At 38.0% G+C, this 20,841-nt stretch overlaps 1 protein-coding gene across 2 annotated transcripts in view; it reads right to left on the bottom strand.

The window, feature by feature from the left end:
- Window positions 1-4,786: 4,786 nt before the first annotated feature.
- The window catches only part of DNAAF4 (dynein axonemal assembly factor 4), a 79,765-nt gene continuing 63,710 nt past the window's right edge, over window positions 4,787-20,841 (bottom strand). The window contains exons 7-9 of one of the 2 annotated variants that reach the window (XM_022579552.2): window positions 9,870-10,023; window positions 8,386-8,491; window positions 4,787-6,825 (exon numbers count right to left, since the gene is read on the bottom strand). In XM_022579552.2, the coding sequence (XP_022435260.1) occupies window positions 6,716-6,825; window positions 8,386-8,491; window positions 9,870-10,023 (370 nt within the window). In that variant the 3' untranslated portion in view covers window positions 4,787-6,715. The remainder of the gene's footprint in view (window positions 6,826-8,385; window positions 8,492-9,869; window positions 10,024-20,841) is intronic. The other variant, XM_022579553.2, reaches the window with a different exon arrangement.

Here is a 20,841-nt window from a genome sequence, read left to right as displayed (position 1 = left end):
TTAAACATCATCCGTGTTCTGAGTCCCTGTTTGCCAAGCAACTTTATTTTGATTTACCATATCAAATCTGCTTATAAGAGAAATGAATTTTCATTTAACCTACCGTGACAATGAACATCCTCAGTCAATTTCTGATTATGAATCAATAATAAGTAGGCAGTCTGTTTTATTTGTCTCCTGAGCTTGGTTAATGTGACTCTGATCCTTAAAGATGGGCCAGCTCTTGAGGGTGCTCTTGGGTCTTTGAGAGTGAGACTGAGCCAGATCAATTCAATAAGGTAATGAAACACACCCTTGTTATCAGGCTTTTTGGGAGATCATATACCAACCTTTTCCCCAGATGGTATGTGCAAAAGTCCTTTGCTTTTTTATTCTCCACATAGATGAGGTTTGTTGGAAAGAACCTGGCTTGCCAATGGCAAGTGGTCTCTCCTTGACCAAACGCTAAACATGCTCCTCTGAGCCACTTTTTCAACTAGGCCTCATCCTTGTGTAAGCAGATGGGGTAGGGGTTCCCTGGAGAAAGAACTAGATATAGCTTCTTGACATAAGAGAAGCCATTTTAGGCCTAAGCCATTTTGTGATCTAAGCCTGGCCACAATGCTTGCCTTTGAATAGGTCTCAGTAATAATGATCTTAAGGGAATAAAAGAACAAAGAACTCTTATCAGGCAAGAGAAGGAAGAATAGCAAAGATAACAAATCAGATAATAAAGACTCAGTTCATTTCAATGGTAAAGATTAGCCTGAAGCACTTTTTTGAGCTGTTCTGCAGAATTTAAACCCCCTCCAGGGCTCAAACACCAGATCTACTGGAAGCTAAGGGATGTTGACCTTTTCTGACCCTCATAGCTTCAATCACGCTTGGAACTCTGTCGACCTTTGCCCCAATTCTAGGCAGAATTCTCTGCTCAAGCTCCTTCATAAATATGCATACACCAGCCAAGCCCCCTCATGAATATACATGTACCCTTAGCTGAAAACTTCCCTAATTTTGCTGTTCAAGGATACACTCCTTTGGGAAAGATCGCCCGTGTTCTCCCTACTTACTGCAAATAATAAATGGGTCCTTCTTTCGCTCCTTCCCTTGGTTGCGTCTTTTGGCTCGACATCACCAAGAGGTGAACCCAGTTTTCGGGTAACACTTGGGCCTTGTCCTTAAGAGCCTAGTTGTAACAAGACTCTTGTTAAACCCTCTCCTTCAACTCCACGCAAGCCTGACTCTTAAGAAGTGCCCTCCTGGAGGAGCTCAACACAGGGTCACAGGGTCACTGGTGAAAGCAAAGGGGAGAGTAGAAACTGATCTGAGCTTATGCTGAAACTTGAAACTGCTATGGATATGGAGGTCAGAAGGGAGCATGGGCATGAATCCTGAATGGTGGAGAAACTCGAAACCATCACAACCAAGAGGTGGGTTCCATGACACCCGCCCCTCAGGTGAGCAGCCCCGACTCCTTTGCCCCCATGAGGGAAGCCCCACTCACCTGACTTGTCCCCCTGGAGTGAAAAGAGGCCCCACTTTTGAGTGTTGTGTGTCAATAACAGTGTTGTGTCACCGGTGGTCATGTTGATTAGCTGAAGAGAATAAGATTTAAAAAAAAAAAAATCTTGTTAAATCGGTTTAACCACAATCCCACCATCAACATCTGATCACCTTCAATATCTAACCAAATTCCTCATCTCTCACCATCTCCCAGGTGATATCTGATCAAAATGGCCTGCCTTCAGCAGGAATCCTGTTAGGTTAGTTTAGCCAGAATCTCCCTACCCCTGATGTTTCCTCTCAGTAATTTTCTATCCACTGACAAGCCACCCCCTTCCCCACTTCCCCCCGACCCCACTATTGCTCCTTGGCTATAAATCATCACCTGTCCATTCTGTAGTAGGAACTGAACCCAGTTCTATACTGAGTGCTCTTTTCTCCTATTGTAATAGTTCCTGTAATACTTGTTTTTACTGCTGTAACTACTGTCCAGCTCTAGTATTTTGTGATACTAGGAAACTGGAACAGGATATGTTTACTTAAATACATGTGTTTACTTTCCATTTAACTATTAGACAGCATTTATCTATTAGGAGTAATACTTTTACTTCTGTCAGTAAAGAGCTAAAATGTGTAAAAGAAAAGTTATCCCAAACCTGGTCTGGGACAAACCTTTTTTTGCTTGATGTAATTCTCTTTCTGGAAAGAAAGGAGGAAATGAGCATCCCTGACAAAATGCTTAAGCACGTTTAATGAGATAGAGACACATTTTGTGAAACTAGTTACTTACCCACCCTAGCTGACTCTCACGTGATTGTCAGTCAAGAGGCAAGTGGCATGTAAGAAAATACTCTTTTTAAAAATCTAGTCTAGGACTTCCCTGGTGAAGTGGTTAAGAATCCGCCTGCCAACGCAGGGGACGTGGGTTCGAGCCCTGGTCTGGGAAGATTCCACATGCTGTGGAGCAACTAAGCCTGAGCACCACAACTACTGAGCCTGCGCACCACAACTACTGAAGCCTGTGCGCCTAGAGCCCATGCTCCGCAACAAGAGAAGCCACCTCAATGAGAAGCCTGCGCACTGCAACGAAGAGTAGCCCCTGCTCACTGCAACTAGAGAAAAGCCCACGTGCAGCAACAAAGACCCAATGCAGCCATAAATAAATAAATAAATATTTTGAATAATAAATAAAAATGTAGTCTAACAATAATCTAATTATTTCCTATTCCTATTTCCTATTATTTCTGTTAAAGATAAAAAATCACAGGCCCCAAATGGCAGCACTTGTGTTAAAAGCCCATGATTTAATACCTAACCTAACTGCAGTTTTGACCTTTCCCAGAAATGTAATCTTAATCAATCAATTTGGAATTTGCTGGTCAGCACCAAGAGGTAATCTGTCACTTGGGCCCTCTCCAACTCCCGCCAACCCCCTAAAGGAAGAAGCAGCAATCTGCCTGACAAAACCTTTCCCAGCAAAAAGATGTCTTAGCCTAAAAATAATCCATTATTTTTTTTCATCAATAGCTCCCTTGTGCCCCACCCTTCGTTCTATAAAAACCTTCCCTTTTGTACAACCCTTCAGAGGGCGCTTCTAGTTGCTAGATATGATACTGCTTAAATTATGAATCACTGAATAAGGCCAATTAGGTCCTCAGACTTTGAACTCGGTTTTTTAACATTTCCTATTTCTATAAAGCATCAATTGCAAAATGGACTAACTAGCAGTTTTTCCTTTGCATGCAAAATTGGGATATAGCTTTGATATTTATTACCAACTTTGCGGAGAAGTTTTCTTTAATTAATGTGTACACTGTGTATTTATGTAATAAGCAGTTATGGTAGGGGGTCCTCAGAGAAAGAGATCCAGGCATGGCTTTCTTGACATAAGAGAAGCCATTTTAGGCCTAAGCCATTTTGTGATCTAAGCCTGGCCACAATGCTTGCCCTCAGTAATAATAATCTTAAGGGAACAAAAGAACAAAATACTCTTATCAGGCAAGAGAAGGAACAACAACAAAGACAACAAATCAGATAATAAAGACTTCCCAGATCTATTTCAATGGTAAATATTAGCCTGAAGCTAATTCTTGAGCTATTCTTGAGCTGTTTTGAAGAATTTAAACCCCCTCCAGGGCTCAACCACCATATCTACTGGAAGCTAAGGGATGATGATGTTGACATTTTCTGACCTTCATGACTTCAATCAACTAAAGCTTGGAACTCTGTTGACCTTTGCCCAATTCCATGCCGAATTCTCTGCTCAAGCTCCTTCATGAATATGCATGGACCCTTAGCTTAAAACTTCCCCAAGTTTGCTGTTCTGGGAGACACTGCCTTGGGAAAGATCCCCAGTGTTCTCCTTACTTGCTGCAAGTAATAAATCCTTCCTTCTTTGGCTTGGTCATGTCAAAGGACTACCATGACAATTTTTTCTTTTAATAATTTTATTCATAGGCTTTAATGATCACACTATTATTTGGGAAACATGTTTTTATCATAAATGAAATGGGAATGTCTAGATCTATATTTTAACTCTATCACTACTTCAGTCTAAGACAGAAGTCCCTTAATAGAAGATTGCTCAAAAAAAGGTCAAGTGAATACAAATGAGTGTCTGTTGCTTTTAAACCAAGACTTAGAAGATAGGGTCAAAAAGAATAACTAACTACTTAAGACTCCCTTCTTCTACCTCCTCCAAAAATAGATTCTTTTGCTCTTATGGTAGCTATTGGGGCCAGTTTTTGTTTTCTGATTGAAATAGTAATAGGAATGAGACAGGAGGGAAGGGGGCAGGGCACAGCCTTTAAAAGAATGACACAGCCATTGAGGATGCAGGAAAAAAACTAGTTAGAACCAACTAGGTCCAAGATGGCAGAAGATTCAACTTCCAGTAGCCCTTGAGCCTCATTACACGCTCATTGTAATATCAATACATTAGCTAAATGATACATCCACAGGCACCATGACAGCTCCAAGGCTGACCATAAAAGGCCAAAAAGTGGGCCGTGGCCCAATTCCTGGAAATCCCTGCCCCTTGTCCAAGATAGTAGGAATAATCCTCCCACCTATGAAATTACCCAGCCGTAAAAACTATCCCCCCCACACCTCAGCACCACTCTTGCCTTTTGAGACGGACCACATTCTGACTATGGAATGTGTATCTCTCTAAACAAACCTGCTTTCGCTTTACTATGGCTTGCTCTTGAATTCTTCCCTGGGCAAAGCCAAGGACCCTCACTTGGTGGCCTGTCCCAGGGACTCACCCAAGACCTGGGACATGACCATACTCGTGTGCCCCATTTTTCCTGCAACAGGAAGAGCCTGAGGAAAGACTAGTTTGGTTTAAGTATTTTGAATGTCAAACTGGTATGTGTCAAACAGAATAACCACCTCTATTTTGGTTACATTTATTTTTAAAAATAAAAGCAAACCAGGGGAACTTCCCTGGTGGCACAGTGGTTGAGAGTCCGCCTGCCAACGCAGAGGACACGCGTTTGAGCCCTGGTCCGGGAAGATCCCACATGCTGCGGAGCAACTAAGCCCGTGCACCACAAATACTGAACCTGTGCTCTAGAGCCTGTGAGCCACAAGTACTAAGCCCGAGTGCCACAACTACTGAAGCCCATGTGCCTAGAGCCCGTGCTCGGCAAAGGAGAGGCTACCACGATGAAAAGCCCATGCACCACAACAAAGAGTAGCCCCCGCTCACTGCAGCAACAAAGACCCAACACAGCCATAAATTAATTAATTAATTAAAACAAAAAAACCAAACAAGTGTTGATTATAAGAAAAAAGCAATCCTGTCTCACCAGAAGGTCTGATAACTGGGCAGAACTGCTATAGAAGTTATCAAGAGTTGCTTTATAGAAGTACAAATTTCAAGGTTGCTGAACTAGGATACTCTTACATATTCAAAAAAGTACTGCATTTTTTCTTTAAGAAAGAGGCTGTTTTATGATCCACTTGAATGACACCTGATGAACAAATACTATAAAACTTACTCCTAAAAATTTTGTTTTGTTTTCCTAAAAATCCTCTACATATAATCACAGAGAAATGTGACAGCTGTTGGATGCAAAAGGGAAGCTGTACTGGTTTTGCTTAATGCTTGCATCATCACAGAGATACAACACAAGTGGTGGTGCAATGCAGTGTCAGTATCATAATACTCTAAGTTAACATTTTCACCTTTGCTTCCTTTTTTTAAAAAAATAAATTTATTTATTTACTTTTGGCTGTGTTAGGACTTTGTTGCTGTGAACGGGCTTTCTCTAACTGCAGCGAGCAAGGGCTACTCTTCGTTGCGGTGTGTGGGCTTCTCATTGCGGTGGCTTCTCTTGTTGCGGTGCATAGACTCTAGGCGCACAGGCTTCAGTAGTTGTGGCTCTCGGGCTCTAGAGTGCAAGCTCAGTGGTTGTGGTGCGTGGGCTTAGTTGCTCTGCGACATGTGGGATCTTCCCGGACCAGGGCTCGAACCCATGTCCCCTGCATTGGCAGGCGGATTCTTAACCACTGGGCCACCAAGGAAGTCCCTGCTGCCTTCTTTTGTTTTTTCCCTGATGTACTTGAAGGTACTAGAAAAAATCTCACTAGAAAATTTATCATCACCAGATAGTGTTATGAAATATGATCGACACTTTGGCAAACACTTCCCACAACTAAAGTTGAAGATAAGGTTTCCCAAACAGTTGTTTTACTAGGGTAAACTGGTCTAACCTCAAACAACAGGTAGCAGAGCAGTATTTTTTTAAAAGAAGGTTCTGTGCATTTGGAAACTAAGTCAAAACATCCGTATTGATTATACCAAGCCCAATCATTCAGACAATTAAATAGAGTAGTATATAATACAAACAAAAATACTTTATAAATACAATCTTTTATTTTAAACTTCTTCTTGTTAAAAATGAATCAGTAAGCGTCCTGGTAATCACAGCAACAAATATTTTGTTAGTTATAAGGGCAAGCTGAATTCAGTAACAAAAAAATATAATTATGTTGTAATATGAAACAAATAATTAAAATAGATTATTCTTACTTTTACTTATTCAAAAACCACTGAAATCAAACATTTCATTTTCTACAGATTTATAATATTCTTCCCTGTACAGAACTAAAGAGAAAGTGATTCTGTATAATCAGCCATAATATGCACAGATTCCTAATGCCTCCAGTTATTTTTGTAAAACTTAGAACAATACCTAGTACAATACCTAGTTGCTTCTAGTAGTCATTAAGATTTTAGTTCTGTTCCTTGAATTATATTCCGAATCTTCTCAGCATCATTTTGTACAATTTTGTTGGATGGATCAATCTTAAGGGCAGCTTCATAATCCTGTAGGCCTATATTTATATAGCAATGATGATGAATAAAATATTTTATAAATACTTGTGTTATCTAAACAATATTTTTAAAAAATAAAAAGAATCATTAAATCCATGGTTCAGCACAAGCAACAGGTTTTAGTCAGATTCCCATTTTCACATACATGGTCTCTAAGAGACTGAAGAAATTTTTCAGTAATTTCAGAAATAATTATGATTTCATTCAAGATTCAGTAAGAAGCAGTTTTTTTAAACTGAAATACAAATAAGCTAACAGCTTAAATTCATTAAAGCATGAATAGACTCAAAACTCATATATCAAAAGGACATTTTTATCACCTCAATGAAAAAGTAATAAATGTCATCTTATTTCAAAATTCTAGATTTAAAAAAATAATTTTGGTAGACTCAATCCATACTTTATATAATTTACAGACTATAGTTTGTGCTCTTTTTTTTTCTAATTATCCTATCTACAAAATTTCTTTGAGGAAAATTGGTTAAAAAGGAAAGCATTGTGGACTGGATGTTAAAAAATACATAACTGAATCTAAATCTTTAACAAAAATATCAGTGAGAAGAATTTCTAAGGAAACTTGACTTCCAGGTGCTATTGATTTGCCATGCCACTTCAGGCAAATCACTTAATGTCTCTAAGTCTCCATTTTCTCATCTTTAAAATGAAGGGAGGGTCCTTTTAGCTCAAAAAAGTCTAGGATGCTGTAATTCCTAAAGAATGCTTACAGTGTTTCATTCCTGTCTTCATAATTTTTATCCTCATGAAGCTGAATAAGACTCTTAAAAAAAGGATAGGCATATAAATCTAATTTGGATGCTTTGGTTGGAAAAACCTAAAAATGGCAGAAACAAGCTTACAAACAAGTCAGAAATAACAAAACTTTATAAGCTAAAGCCAATTCCCTGGCAAGACATCATCAGGAATAGGCCTTTAGGCCTTGAATAAAGGGAAACTGAACGGGAATCTGGGTAGGGAAGTATGGGAAGAAGAGCACTGAAGATAAAACTTGGGGGCAACATGAGTAACTGCAAATAGTCCTTAATTACATTAAAAATGAAAAACAATAAAAATTAAATTAAAACAATAAAAATTAAATAAATATGGCTTCCATACACATGAGACTGAATTACAAACCTTAGTACGGTCTCACAAAAATAAGCAACTGATCATACATTGTGGTAGATCAGTTATTTCAGAGCTTATGAATGTATGTATGTATATATGTATGTATGTAGTGTCTGTGTGTCTGACCAAAGAAGCTCATTTTAAAATTTCCATTATATCTTAAGTGACTCATTTATCACACATCTTTCCACAAAAAAACCTGTCTGATACTACAGCATCTCCCTAGACCTAGAGAGATGTTTATATCTTGTGTTAATTCCCTTCTACAACAATGATTTTTTAAAATATTTCAAATCATCTTTTGTTTTGTCAGATAAATTGCAAAGAATAAATTAAATGCTAAAAGTATAAAATAATGGAGTCATCTTGAATAATGGCAATGACTTTTTTTTAGAGTATAACTTGGAACTTAAAACATTTCTGTCATTTCTTACCTTCTACATACAATTCTAGTTGACAGAATGCTGTTCCACGTCGTATGTGTGCCTTCATTCTTGCATTAGCATTGTCTGCAACAGGTGGTGTCAATAATTCTAGTGCCTTACAAAAAAAAAATAGGGAAAAATATAATTTCCTAATTTAAACTTGAGCAAAAACATGATAAAACTCAACTTTAAAACAAGCCTCAAGCCCTCACCCACCTAAATTTTTGGCTTAACTAGGACAGGAATTTATCAAATACATCCATTTATGTTGAACAATTTTAGGACTTGTTCAACTGTTCCTATATGAGATTCATACCCTTGCCCCCAAACTTATGATTTAGTTTATCATTTGAAACCTCTACAGCTTTACCTTTACTAGCAGGGATGATTAAATAGCATTAATTTAATTAATGCTATTAATTATAGTATTATATATACTATATATAATGCTTTTATATTTAAATTTGGTGATTCCGTTTATTCATTCATTCAATAAATATTTGTTTGTGCCCGAAATTATGCTACTAAAAGGAAAATTGGATCACAAAAATATTGTCACATCTTCAATAGCTTAATGAGATCAAAATATGAGGACTAGGGCTTCCCTGGTGGCACAGTGGCTGAGAGTCCGCCTGCCGATGCAGGGGACACGGGTTCATGCCCCGGTCCGGGAAGATCCCACATGCCGCAGAGCGGCTGGGCCTGTGAGCCATGGCCGCTGGGCCTGCCCATCCAGAGCCTGTGCTCTGCAACAGGAGAGGCCACAACAGTGAGAGGCCCGCATACCGCAAAAAAAAAAACAAAAACGAGGACTTGATTGTTTCCTCCATATCCTCAATCTCAAGGAGACACATAAGAGATTTTGCATGTGATTTCCCTTAAAACAAGTTACTTTGATATGGGGGGGGGGGACAGAAAAAACTAGAAGTTTAAGAAAATGACATGATATTCATAATGGAAATTAGAATATACTAAGTTACTCTGAAAATGGAAAAATAATCATGGAGATATCCTTTTACTGTGCAAGCGGTAGTGACACCAAGTGTTCTTCTATCTCAGAAAAAAGCTGAGCACAAACTGACAACCATTTACTAATTTCCTTCTGAACTTCAACTGATACACCAGGGCAATTGATAGGGGATCTCTAATCTAAGTTGAAGTCTCAAGAAACACTAGTTCCTTGCCCATTAAAAAAAAATTCTTTTGGGGGGGAATTCCCTGGGGGTCCATTGGTTAGGACTCTGTGCTTCCAATGCAGGGGACACAGGTTCGATCCCTAGTTGGGGAACTAAGATCCTGCAAGCCACGTGGCATGGACAAAATTTAAAAAAAGTATTTTTTTTCAGTAAAAAGATGTAAAAAGCAAGATTCTTAAAATCCTTGCAACTCACTTATTCAAATTTAACTGACAAAAGATAAGGGCATCATTTAAACAAATAAATAGGAGCATAACAATTTTAAAGCACCATATATAAATAAATAGATACACATACCTTAGAAGAATCTTCTATGGCCTTGTGTAAGTTTTTCAGTTTTAGATGGCAAGCAGCCCGATTCAAATACAGTAGTGGAATCTTATTATTTAGTCTTATGGCTAAGTTGTACGCATTAATAGCTGCCAAATAGTTTTCTGTTGCAAACAATTTGCTAATGAGACAAAAACATAAAAGAAAAACAATGTAACACTAAAAGAGAAACACAGAAATAATATCTAATGATATTTGGCACAGGGGATGGATGGCTTCCTTTCTTTCCATTCCTTGTAAAATGGACATTGCGGGTGGCACTAAGCCCACCTATCCTCCATACATCAGCATGTAATCTGAACGGGACTGACCTCATCTCCACCTCCAAGGGTAGCCAATCAATAGCTTAAGCCAACAGGCATATTTCCATCCACCCTGCTACAATGATTGACAAAGAGATGGATTTATGACCTAAACTGGTCTATTGAGAATGAAGCCTGTGATTTTATTACCAAAGTTGGAGAAAGAAAAATTGGGAAAACTCCCCCTGCTGGACACAAATGAAGAAAGCATATAAGCCCAAATTGTTGCTGACCATTTTTCATACTGTGGGAGGAGCTAGCACTAGAATAAAGTTGATACTATTGAATTATGAAAAGGATAAAAAGGCAGTTAAGCTGTTGGATCAAGCTTTACCCGAAATGTAACACACCTTTAGCTTTTTAGTTATATAAGCCAATAAATTCCTTTAAACATTAAGTCAGTTTAAATTGGGTTTCTCAGTTACTTGCAAAACAAAAGCATCCTAATAAATACACTCTTTCAGTTCAAACCTTCCAAAATTCTCTTCAAATAAATAGATGTACATAATTAAAGGATGTATTTAAAACATAAAGCATCTTGTTCGTTTTTCATGTACAGTTCCTGGTATTTCGAAAAATGCATAAACCAAGGAAAATAGAAAATACTTTGCCAAATATAAAAGTGCCATAAAAACAACACTTTGTACTTTGTATTCATTTCCAGTGGATTGTACTGTACACTTTACAATTCTAGAATAATAAACACGATGACTTCAAAAGTAGACCCATAAAATGAGACAGCAAATCATGAATACAAGGTAAAATGACACCACTGTGACATTTAACCTAAGCCTGACTCAAGTTTAGAATAACATCCTCAAACTAGAAAAGCTAATTCTGTGGGAACAGTTTACCTTTCTGAAATGTCTCATTTCAGCTAGGATGTTTCTGACTGCAAGGAACAGAAGTTCAACTCAAACTGGTTCAAACAAGGAAGGAAATAGATCACCTCACATTAAACAAGTTCAGAGGGAAAGGCTCCATGCCCAATATGGTCAGCAGAACAAGGATCTTACCAAGGCCTCAGGTTCCTTCCATTTCTCCACCCTACGGGACTCAGCAGCTACTTCATCCTGGAGCTGGTTTTCCTCATGCACAGTTCAAGGTGCCACATTCAGGCACAATATTCATTAGGAGAAAATGGGACGGTATTTTCTGCTATATGCTCCTTGAGAGCAAGAAAACCTTGCCCAGAAATCTCCCAGTTCACTTCCTTTCCCATCTCACTGACCAAAAATATCTATCCTTAAAATATATTTTGCCTTAAAAAAAAAATTTTTGCCTTAAAAAAACCCACCAGTTTCTCCTGTTCTCAATCCTTCTACCCATTCTCTCTCTCTCTCTCTCCAGTTTCACTCCTCAATGCTATATACTACTGCTCTTTGGGAACGTTTTAAAAAAATTCAACAATATGACCATCTGTCCATGTTAATAAATATAGAGATATACTATTTTTGCAGAGATTTTTACAGACCACTCTCTCATTTGTGCAAGGATTTCTAAAACCAGTCTCCTCCTACTGAGAGACACTTAGGTGTTTTGTTTCCCAATACTTAGCTTTTATAAACAATATTATAATACACATTACTGCACATATACATAAAACATACACACACACCAGCAGTGTAATGAAAGTAATCCTGATTTGTTGCAGTCAATCAGAATTTATAGCTGAACTTGCGACAGAGTCCCCACCCTAAGTCACATAGGCAAGGTCTACACACCTAAACAAAATAGGGACTCCGCCAAATGACAAAAGGAGATGATAAATGTTGGCTAGATAACCTATTGTGTCTACTACAAACCTTCCTTTTAAATTAATTTAATTTTAATTTTAAAATTTACCACTTTAACCATTTTTAAGTGTACAGCTTAGTGGCATTAAATGCACACACACTTTACACACTTTTGTACAACCATCAGCACCATCCATATCTAGAACTTTTTCATCTTCTCAAAATGAAACTCTACACCTATTGAACAATAACTCCCCATTCCCTCCTACCTTTGACAACCACCATTCTTCTTCTGTCTCTGTGAGTCTGACTACTCTAGGTACCTCATATAAGTGGAGTCATATAAGGACAATATTTGTCCTTTTGTGCCTAGCTTATTTTACTTAGCATAATGTCTTCAAGATTCATCATGTTGTAGCACGTGACAATATTTTCTTCCTTTCTAAGGTTGAATAATAGTCTCCTGTATGGATAAATCACATCTGTTTATTCATTTATCCATCAATAGACCCTTGGGTTGCTTTCACCTTTTGGCTATTGTGAATAATGCTGCTATAAACATGGGTATACAAATATCTGTTTGTGTCCCTGCTTTCAATACTTTTGTGTGTATATCTAGACAGAACTGCTGGATCATATGGGAATTCTTTTTATTTTGGTCATGCTGCTGCACAGCATGCAGGATCTTAGTTCCCTAACCAGGGTTCGAACCCGTGTCCCCTTCAATGGAAGCACGGAATCCTAACCACTGGACTGCCAGGGAATTCCCTCATATGGTAATCCTATTTTTAACTTTTTGAGGAGCTTCCATACTGTTTTCTCTACTGTGCACTACCATTTTACATTCCCACCAACAGTGTTCAAGGGTTCCAATTTTTCTACAACCTCACCAACACTTGTTATTTTCTGTTTTTTGTTGTTGTTTGTTTTTTTAATAATAGCCATCCTTCTGTGTGTGAAGTATTATCTCATTGTGCTTTTCATTTGCATTTTCTGAATGATTAGTGATGTTCGACATCTTTCCACGTGCTTATTAGCCATGTGCATATCTTTGAAGAAAGGTCTATTTAAGTCCTTTGCACATTTTTTAATCAGGCTGTTTATTTTTTGCTGTTGAGTTGTAGAAGTTCTTTATATGTATTCTGATATTAACCCTTGTCAGATATATGATTTGCAAATATTTTCTCTATTCCATGGGTTGTCTTTTCACTCTGTTGACAGTGTCTTTGATGCACAAAAGGTTTTAATTTTGATGCATTCCAAAATAACCATTTTTTCTTTTGTTGCCTGTGCTTTTGATGTTACATCCAAGAAATATGGCCAAATCCAATGTCATGAAGAATCCTATGTTTTCCCCTAAGAGTTTTATAGTTTTAGCTCTTATGTTTAGGTGTTTGATCCATTTTGAGTTAATTTTTGTATATGGTGTTAGGTAAGGGTTCAAATTCATTCTTTGGAATAAAGGCTGAAAATGAAATGAAAACTGGATATCCAGTTTTTCCAACACCATTTGCTGAAAAACAACATCCTTTCTCCATGAAATATTCTTAGCACCCTTGTTGAAAATCATTTGACCATATGATTTTCATATGTGAAGGTTGTTTCTGGGCTATCTATTCCATTGGTCTATATCTATATAAACCTTATATTAATACATTTATCTGGAGCTCCATTTTTCATCTTTAATATAAGTTTACAGTTTTATAATGTAACAGTTTTAACAGAAAAATTCTCCCAGATTCTAAGGGAAGAACAGCTTACAATGAGCAGTATCAAAAGAACCAGTGTAGCATGTAGGAAACAAACCAGTGTAGCACGTAGGAGGGAAAAGTGGGGAGAGGGATAAACTGGGAGATTGGGATTGACATATACACACTACTATATATAAAACAGATCACTAATAAGGTCCTACTGTATAACACAGGGAACTCTACTCAACACTCTGTAATGATCTATATGGGAAAAGAATCTAAAAAAGAGTGCAAATATATATGTGTATAACAGATTCACTTTGCTGTACACCTGAAACTAACACAACATTACAAATCAACTATACGCCAATAAAAATTAAAAAAAATAAGAGCCACTGTAGGAGGCATAATAGCAAGAAATATGAAGTATTAAACATTTTTAATGTTTACATATATATTAAAATATAAATCCAAATGAACATTATATTCTTTAAAGTTCAATACCAGTACAAACATCCAGTAAAGCATAATTTGCTTTATGGCTTTCAGAATGGCTCTGAACTCAGAAATAGCTGAATTTCAAAAGGAAAGGGAAAAAAAATTAAACCTGTCTTAAGGGCAGTAGCCTTTGAACACCAAATTTAAACAGAGAAGCTAATAACCAGTAAGTCTCGCCTGATGGCTCCAAATAAAGCAATGCCAACGAAAAGAATTATGCAAAAGTACCCATTCAAAACATATTGAGTCCTTATGGTACTGACTGTACAGAAAGAACAAAAGAGACGTGGAGAATTGCAAACACTCCTGTCATTTTTATGACGATTGATTGGTTTGACTTTGTAAAGAAAGAAACATTCTGATTGGCAATGGCTAAAAGGGCCAAACATTTTGAGCAACAGTTCAGCACAGGAGAAGCTACAAGAAGCAGGAGTGATAAGAAAGAAGCAATGTGGAGGGAAGTAAAGAAAGGGGCAGAAAAGAGTTAAGAGAAATCAAAAGCAGTGGGGCTCACATTGATACTAGGTATAAAATAGATAACAAATGAGAACATACTGTATAGCACAGGGAACTCTACTTAATGCACTGTGGTGACCTAAATGGGAAGGAAATCCAAAAAAGAGGGGATATATGTATATGTATGGCTGATTCACTTTGCTGTACAGTAGAAACTAACACAACATTGTAAAGCAACTATACTCCAATAAAAATTAATTTAAAAAAAAAAGAAATGACTAAAGGAAGCAAGATGTAGAATTTGTACGTTGATAGTACTGTTCTTTGTATACTGAGATGTTACAGATTATATGTCACACCGTCATTTTGTATATAGTAAGAAAAAATCTGCCAGTTAAACTATAACAATGTTTGCTTATTTAAAAAAAAAAAAAAGCAGTGGGGCTTAGAAACAGCAATGGAGGCAGAGAGTAACACATATTCCAATACAAGACACAACAGCTCTGTTTTGTGGGTAATAAGGACTCTAGCAGCCACCTACCCCTCAAAAGACTTTTAAGGTCCTGGTTTCTTTCAGCATCTTATGTGGGTAGAAAACATTCTTGGTATCTCAAGAGCTTCTAAAACTGAGTATTAGTGCGCCTTAGTGAAGGAACATCAACCAGTACAATTTAGCACTCAGGATGGAAGGAGGAAAAGGATACTGCATAAAAAATAAAGTGACAAGTTAGGCCATTATAGGGACTGTACTGCAACAGAATATTATGGGCTGTAAAATACATACAATCAACAAACAAAATTATAATTATGTCAAAGAAGTCATCTTAGAATATGGCTTCTAAACTTCTTTAAGTCAGGCAAAAGGTAGCAGCATAAGAAAACTGTCTTATCTCCATAAACAAATAAAGTTGTAAAAAATGCAGCAGAGCAAGGCAGATTTGGCAGATCTGTTCTGAAAGTAGGCAAGTACAAGAGGATACTGGGAGACAATTCTCCATGGGTCTTTTACCCTGCGTGTCATATGTCAGATGCACTGACAGCTTCTGTTTGGGACTATCTTTTCAAAGATGCTTGTATAGTGCACAGCCTTGGAAGATAGAGATAGTGTCTCTCTCTGGGGCAAAGAATAGATTTGTTCACTGCTCGGTATAATAAAGATATCATCACCTTGTGGGGCAAAAATTGGACAGGTTTGCTAATAATCCTCTATAAAAAACTGTGTTCCTTAAGCTTGGTCTTCTCAGCTATGGTTCCAAACCTACTGTGTGTACAGCATCCACCTGGGTCCCCCTCTGCATTGGCCCCATGGGACTTTAGGGGCAGAGGGAACCAACATGAAGGTCATGCTGTTTGATGTGACTTGAATAGTAAAGTCCTTTCTCTTTGACTCATGAGTCTCCTGACTTCTGTCAGCACCTATGAAACTGTGGTAGGCTAACTCTTCACAGTCCTTGCCAGGGCATGGATCCAAACCAAACTGTTAGAAAGAAATTCAATCTGGCAAGTAGAACTGTATGCTGTGTTGGGAGAAGGTGGTAACAGGTGGTTAACAATCAGTAACAAAAAGTCCAACGTGAAGTAAAAGGACATCCAGACAGGCAGATAGAATCCAGCTACAGAAAATTCACAAACAGCAAGCAAACAGAAATTCAGACTGGCACAAGTTGGTACTAGGTTAGTCGGTCATCAAATAGCGGGCTCCCACACACAAAGCTGGGGTTCAGAAAAGAATTAACTTGGGTGGAAAGAGAATAAGTAAAAGCAAAGCAGAGCCTCAGTCTTAAAAGGACTGGAGTATTGGGCAGGCTATAAAATCTGACACTTAGGCCAAGAGAAAAAAAAAGAAAATTCAGACACTAGAACTAATGTAGGTAATTTTACGTAACAACAGTAATATGATGCTGGGTGCTAGATTCTAGAATTATATGTCCTTAATTTCCTCCTATCTAACATAACAATTTTCTGTAGAGAGTGAGGTATGCAGATAGCATTCAAGTGGTCCTAATGTGGGGGAAGAAGGAACTTTCAGACTGGGGTTAAGAGAGTATCCAAAAAAACTCATGCTAAAACTCAAGCACAAAGTAACATCAGTGGGACAGAAAAACGATTCATCTAACCTTATATGATTATAAGTGACTGGAAGGGTAGCTATTATTTACAGATTCTGAGTCATGTAAGGCTGTTAAATAACACACCATGTGAATATATAAATTAGAGCACAGAAACTCTGTTTTATGTGAGATGTTCTCAGTAAAAAGCTATCTGGTACAATGTTAATTGCCAACGGTAAAATGTTCTCATGAGCAAATAAAATTACCTAAGCTTATAAATTTTCCTGAAAGGTAGATTTGGCATTTAAAACTAAGACTTGGCAGTAGAATGCTAGGTTAAAAAGATGAAAACATTCTATGGCTTTTTCTAAGAGTCTCTTTTGAGTAGATACAATCCCATAAACAGTTTTCTCAAACTATTGCTCTTTTGGAAGTCTTGTCCACTTCTACCCACGGGTTTAAAAACAATAAAGGACAGTTGGATTGTTTTTGCCTGTGTAAATATAGAAGGCTAGCATGAAACAAAGCCTCTGGAGATGAAAGTATTTTATCTTTTGGCTTAAATTCAACACTGCTTCTGAATGGGTTCTATTATGTCTGTTTCTGTCTTTTGTACTGCATTACATTGCCAGAGAGGATACATTTCTCTCTAATAATTAGTACCTTTCCTTTTATCTGTTTGTACTTGGCACTATGATTAACTGTACTTTGTTTCCCTGGGTGTCACTAGTTACTAAGTTTTCTTCCATCTCTCCTCATTTTTAACTCTTTTCTTCTCCTATTTTGCTTCTCTTTCTTATTCTACCTAATTGGAGGCAGTGAGGCAAAAAGGTACAAAAAACAACAATGACTGAAGTGATTACAATCTACCAGTCACACCTGACTGCAACCAAGTACACTTTTGCACAAGGTTGCTGGCAATTCATTGCTTTTGCCAGCAGTCTCATACACACACACACACACACACACACACACACACACACACACACACACGTCTTTTGCTGTACTTGTCAAACGCCAGCCTCAGCTCAATGATCTTATCTGCTCTTTCCACACTTAAATCGAAATCACAGCATTAGTATATCAAAAATAAGACCAGACCAAACACTGTCTAAGATGTTTAGTCAGTCCCAACACCAAAAACATCTTATGCCAAAGGACTTTCTAACCATCTCCATCAACCTGCTATCTTTGGGCTGATCAAAAAGCATGCTTCTTCTTTGTCCTCACATGAAAGTTCGTATTTGCTGGTCTTTCCTACTCATTCCCCTCTATTCCTTTGCACTTTCTTATTCCTTTTCTGCCATAACTGACTCCAACTCCCACCCCAGTCCTTCCGGGGTTCGTGCCCCGGTCCAGGAAGATCCCGCATGCTGTGGAGAGGCTGGGCCCATGAGCCATGGCTACCGAGCCTGCGCGTCCGGAGCCTGTGCTCCACAATGGGAGACGCCACAACAGTGAGAGGCCCGTGTACTGCTAAAAATTTAAAAAAAAAAAAGAAAACAAGGGAGAAGACTCAAATCAATAGAGTTAGAAATGAAAAAGGAGAAGTAACAACTGACACTGCAGAAATACAAAATATCATGAGAGATTACTACAAGCAACTCCATGCCAATAAGATGGATAACCTGGAAGAAATGAACAAATTCTTAGAAATCCACAACCTGCCCAGACTGAACCAGGAAGAAATAGAAAATAGGAACAGACAAATCACAAGCACTGAAATTGAAACTGTGATTAAAAATCTTCCAACAAACAAAAGCCCAGGACCAGATGGCTTCACAGGCAAATTCTTTCAAACATTTAGAGAAGAGCTAACACCTATCCTTCTCAAACTCTTCCAAAACACAGCAGAGGGAGGAACACTCCCAAACTCATTCTATGAGGCCACCATCACCCTGATACCAAAACCAGACAAATATGTCACAAAAAAACCTACAGGCCAATATCACTGATGAACATAGATGCAAAATCCTCAACAAAATACTAGCAAACAGAATCCAACAGCACATTAAAAGGATCATACACCATGATCAAGTGGGGTTTATTCCAGGAATGCAAGGATTCTTCAATATACGCAAATCAATTGACATGATACACCATATTAACAAGTTGAAGGAGAAAAACCATATGATCATCTCAATAGATGCAGAGGAAGCTTTCGACAAAATTCAACACCCATTTATGATAAAAACCCTCCAGAAAGTAGGCATAGAGGGAACTTTCCTCAACATAATAAAGGCCATATATGACAAACCCACAGCAAACATCATCCTCAATGGTGAAAAACTGAAACCATTTCCACTAAGATCAGGAACAAGACAACATTCCCCACTCTCACCACTCTTACTCAACATAGTTTTGGAAGTTCTAGCCACAGCAATCAGAGAAGAAAAAGAAATAAAAGGAATCCAAATTGGAAAAGAAGAAGTAAAGATGTCACTGTTTGCAGATGACATGATACTATACATAGAGAATCCTAAAGATGCTACCAGAAAACTACTAGAGCTAATCAATGAATTTGGTAAAGTAGCAGGATACAAAATTAATGCACAGAAATCTCTTGCATTCCTATACACTAATGAAGAAAAATCTGAAAGAGAAATCAAGGAAACACTCCCATTTACCATTGCAACAAAAAGAATAAAATATCTAGGAATAAAGCTACCTAAGGAGACAAAAGACCTGTATGCAGAAAATTATAAGACACTGATGAAAGAAATTAAAGATGATACAAATAGATGGAGAGACATACCATGTTCTTGGACTGGAAGAATCAACATTGTGAAAATGACTCTACTACCCAAAGCAATCTACACATTCAATGCAATCCCTATCAAACTACCACTGGCATTTTTCACAGAACTAGAACAAAAAATTTCACAATTTGTATGGAAACACAAAAGACGCCGAATAGCCAAAGCAATCTTGAGAATGAAAAACAGAGCTGGAGGAATCAGGCTCCCTGACTTCAGACTATACTACAAAGCTACAGTCATCAAGACAGTATGGTACTGGCACAAAAACAGATATATAGATCAATGGAACAGGATAGAAACCCCAGAGATAAACCCACATACATATGGTCACCTTATCTTTGATAAAGGAGGCAAGAATATACAGTGGAGAAAAGACAGCCTCTTCAATAAGTGGTGCTGGGAAAACTAGACAGTTACATGTAAAAGTATGAAATTAGAACACTCCCTAACACCATACACAAAAATAAGCTCAAAATGGATTAAAGACCTAAATGTAAGGCCAGACACTATGAAACTCTTAGAGGAAAACACAGGCAGAACACACTGTGACATCAATCACAGCAAGATCCTTTTTGACCCACCTCCTAGAGAAATGGAAATAAAAACGAAAATAAACAAAGGGGACCTAATGAAACTTCAAAGCTTTTGCACAGCAAAGGAAACCATGAACAAGACCAAAAGACAACCCTCAGAATGGGAGAAAATATTTGCAAATGAAGCAACTGACAAAGGATTAATCTCCAAAATTTACAAGCAGCTCATGCAGCTCAATAACAAAAAAACAAACAACCCAATCCAAAAATGGGCAGAAGACCTAAATAGACATTTCTCCAAAGAAGATCTACAGATTGCCAACAAACACATGAAAGAATGCTCAACATCGTTAATCATTAGAGAAATCAAAACTACAATGAGGGCTTCCCTGGTGGCGCAGTGGTTAAGAGTCCGCCTGCCGATGCAGGGGACACGGGTTCGTGCTCCAGTCCGGGAAGATGACACATGCCGTGAAGCGGCTGGGCCCGTGAGCCATGGCCATTGAGCCTGCGCGTCCGGAGCCTGTGCTCCGCAACGGGAGAGGCCACAGCAATGAGAGGCCCGCGTACCGCAAAAAAAAAAAAAAAAACTACAATGAGATATCATCTCACACCAGTCAGAATGGCCATCATCAAAAAATCTAGAAACAATAAATGCTGGAGAGGGTGTGGAGAAAAGGGAGCCCTCTTGCACTGTTGATGGGAATGTAAATTGATACAGCCACTATGGAGAACAGCATGGAGGTTCCTTAAAAAACTAAAAATAGAACTACCATATGACCCAGCACTCCCACTACTGGGCACATACCCTGAGAAAACCATAATTCAAAAAGAGTCAAGTACCAAAATGTTCATGCAGCTCTATTTACAATAGCCAGGACATGAAAGCAACCTAAGTGTCCATTCAACAGAT

This window comes from Delphinapterus leucas, chromosome 2, assembly GCF_059928025.1.
Source record: "Delphinapterus leucas isolate spDelLeu-1000000601 "Yukka" chromosome 2, BTC_Dleu_Yukka2, whole genome shotgun sequence".
NCBI classification, from domain to species: domain Eukaryota; kingdom Metazoa; phylum Chordata; class Mammalia; order Artiodactyla; family Monodontidae; genus Delphinapterus; species Delphinapterus leucas.
Note: the sequence above shows the minus strand (reverse complement) of the source record. Positions and strands in the feature narration are given on the sequence as shown.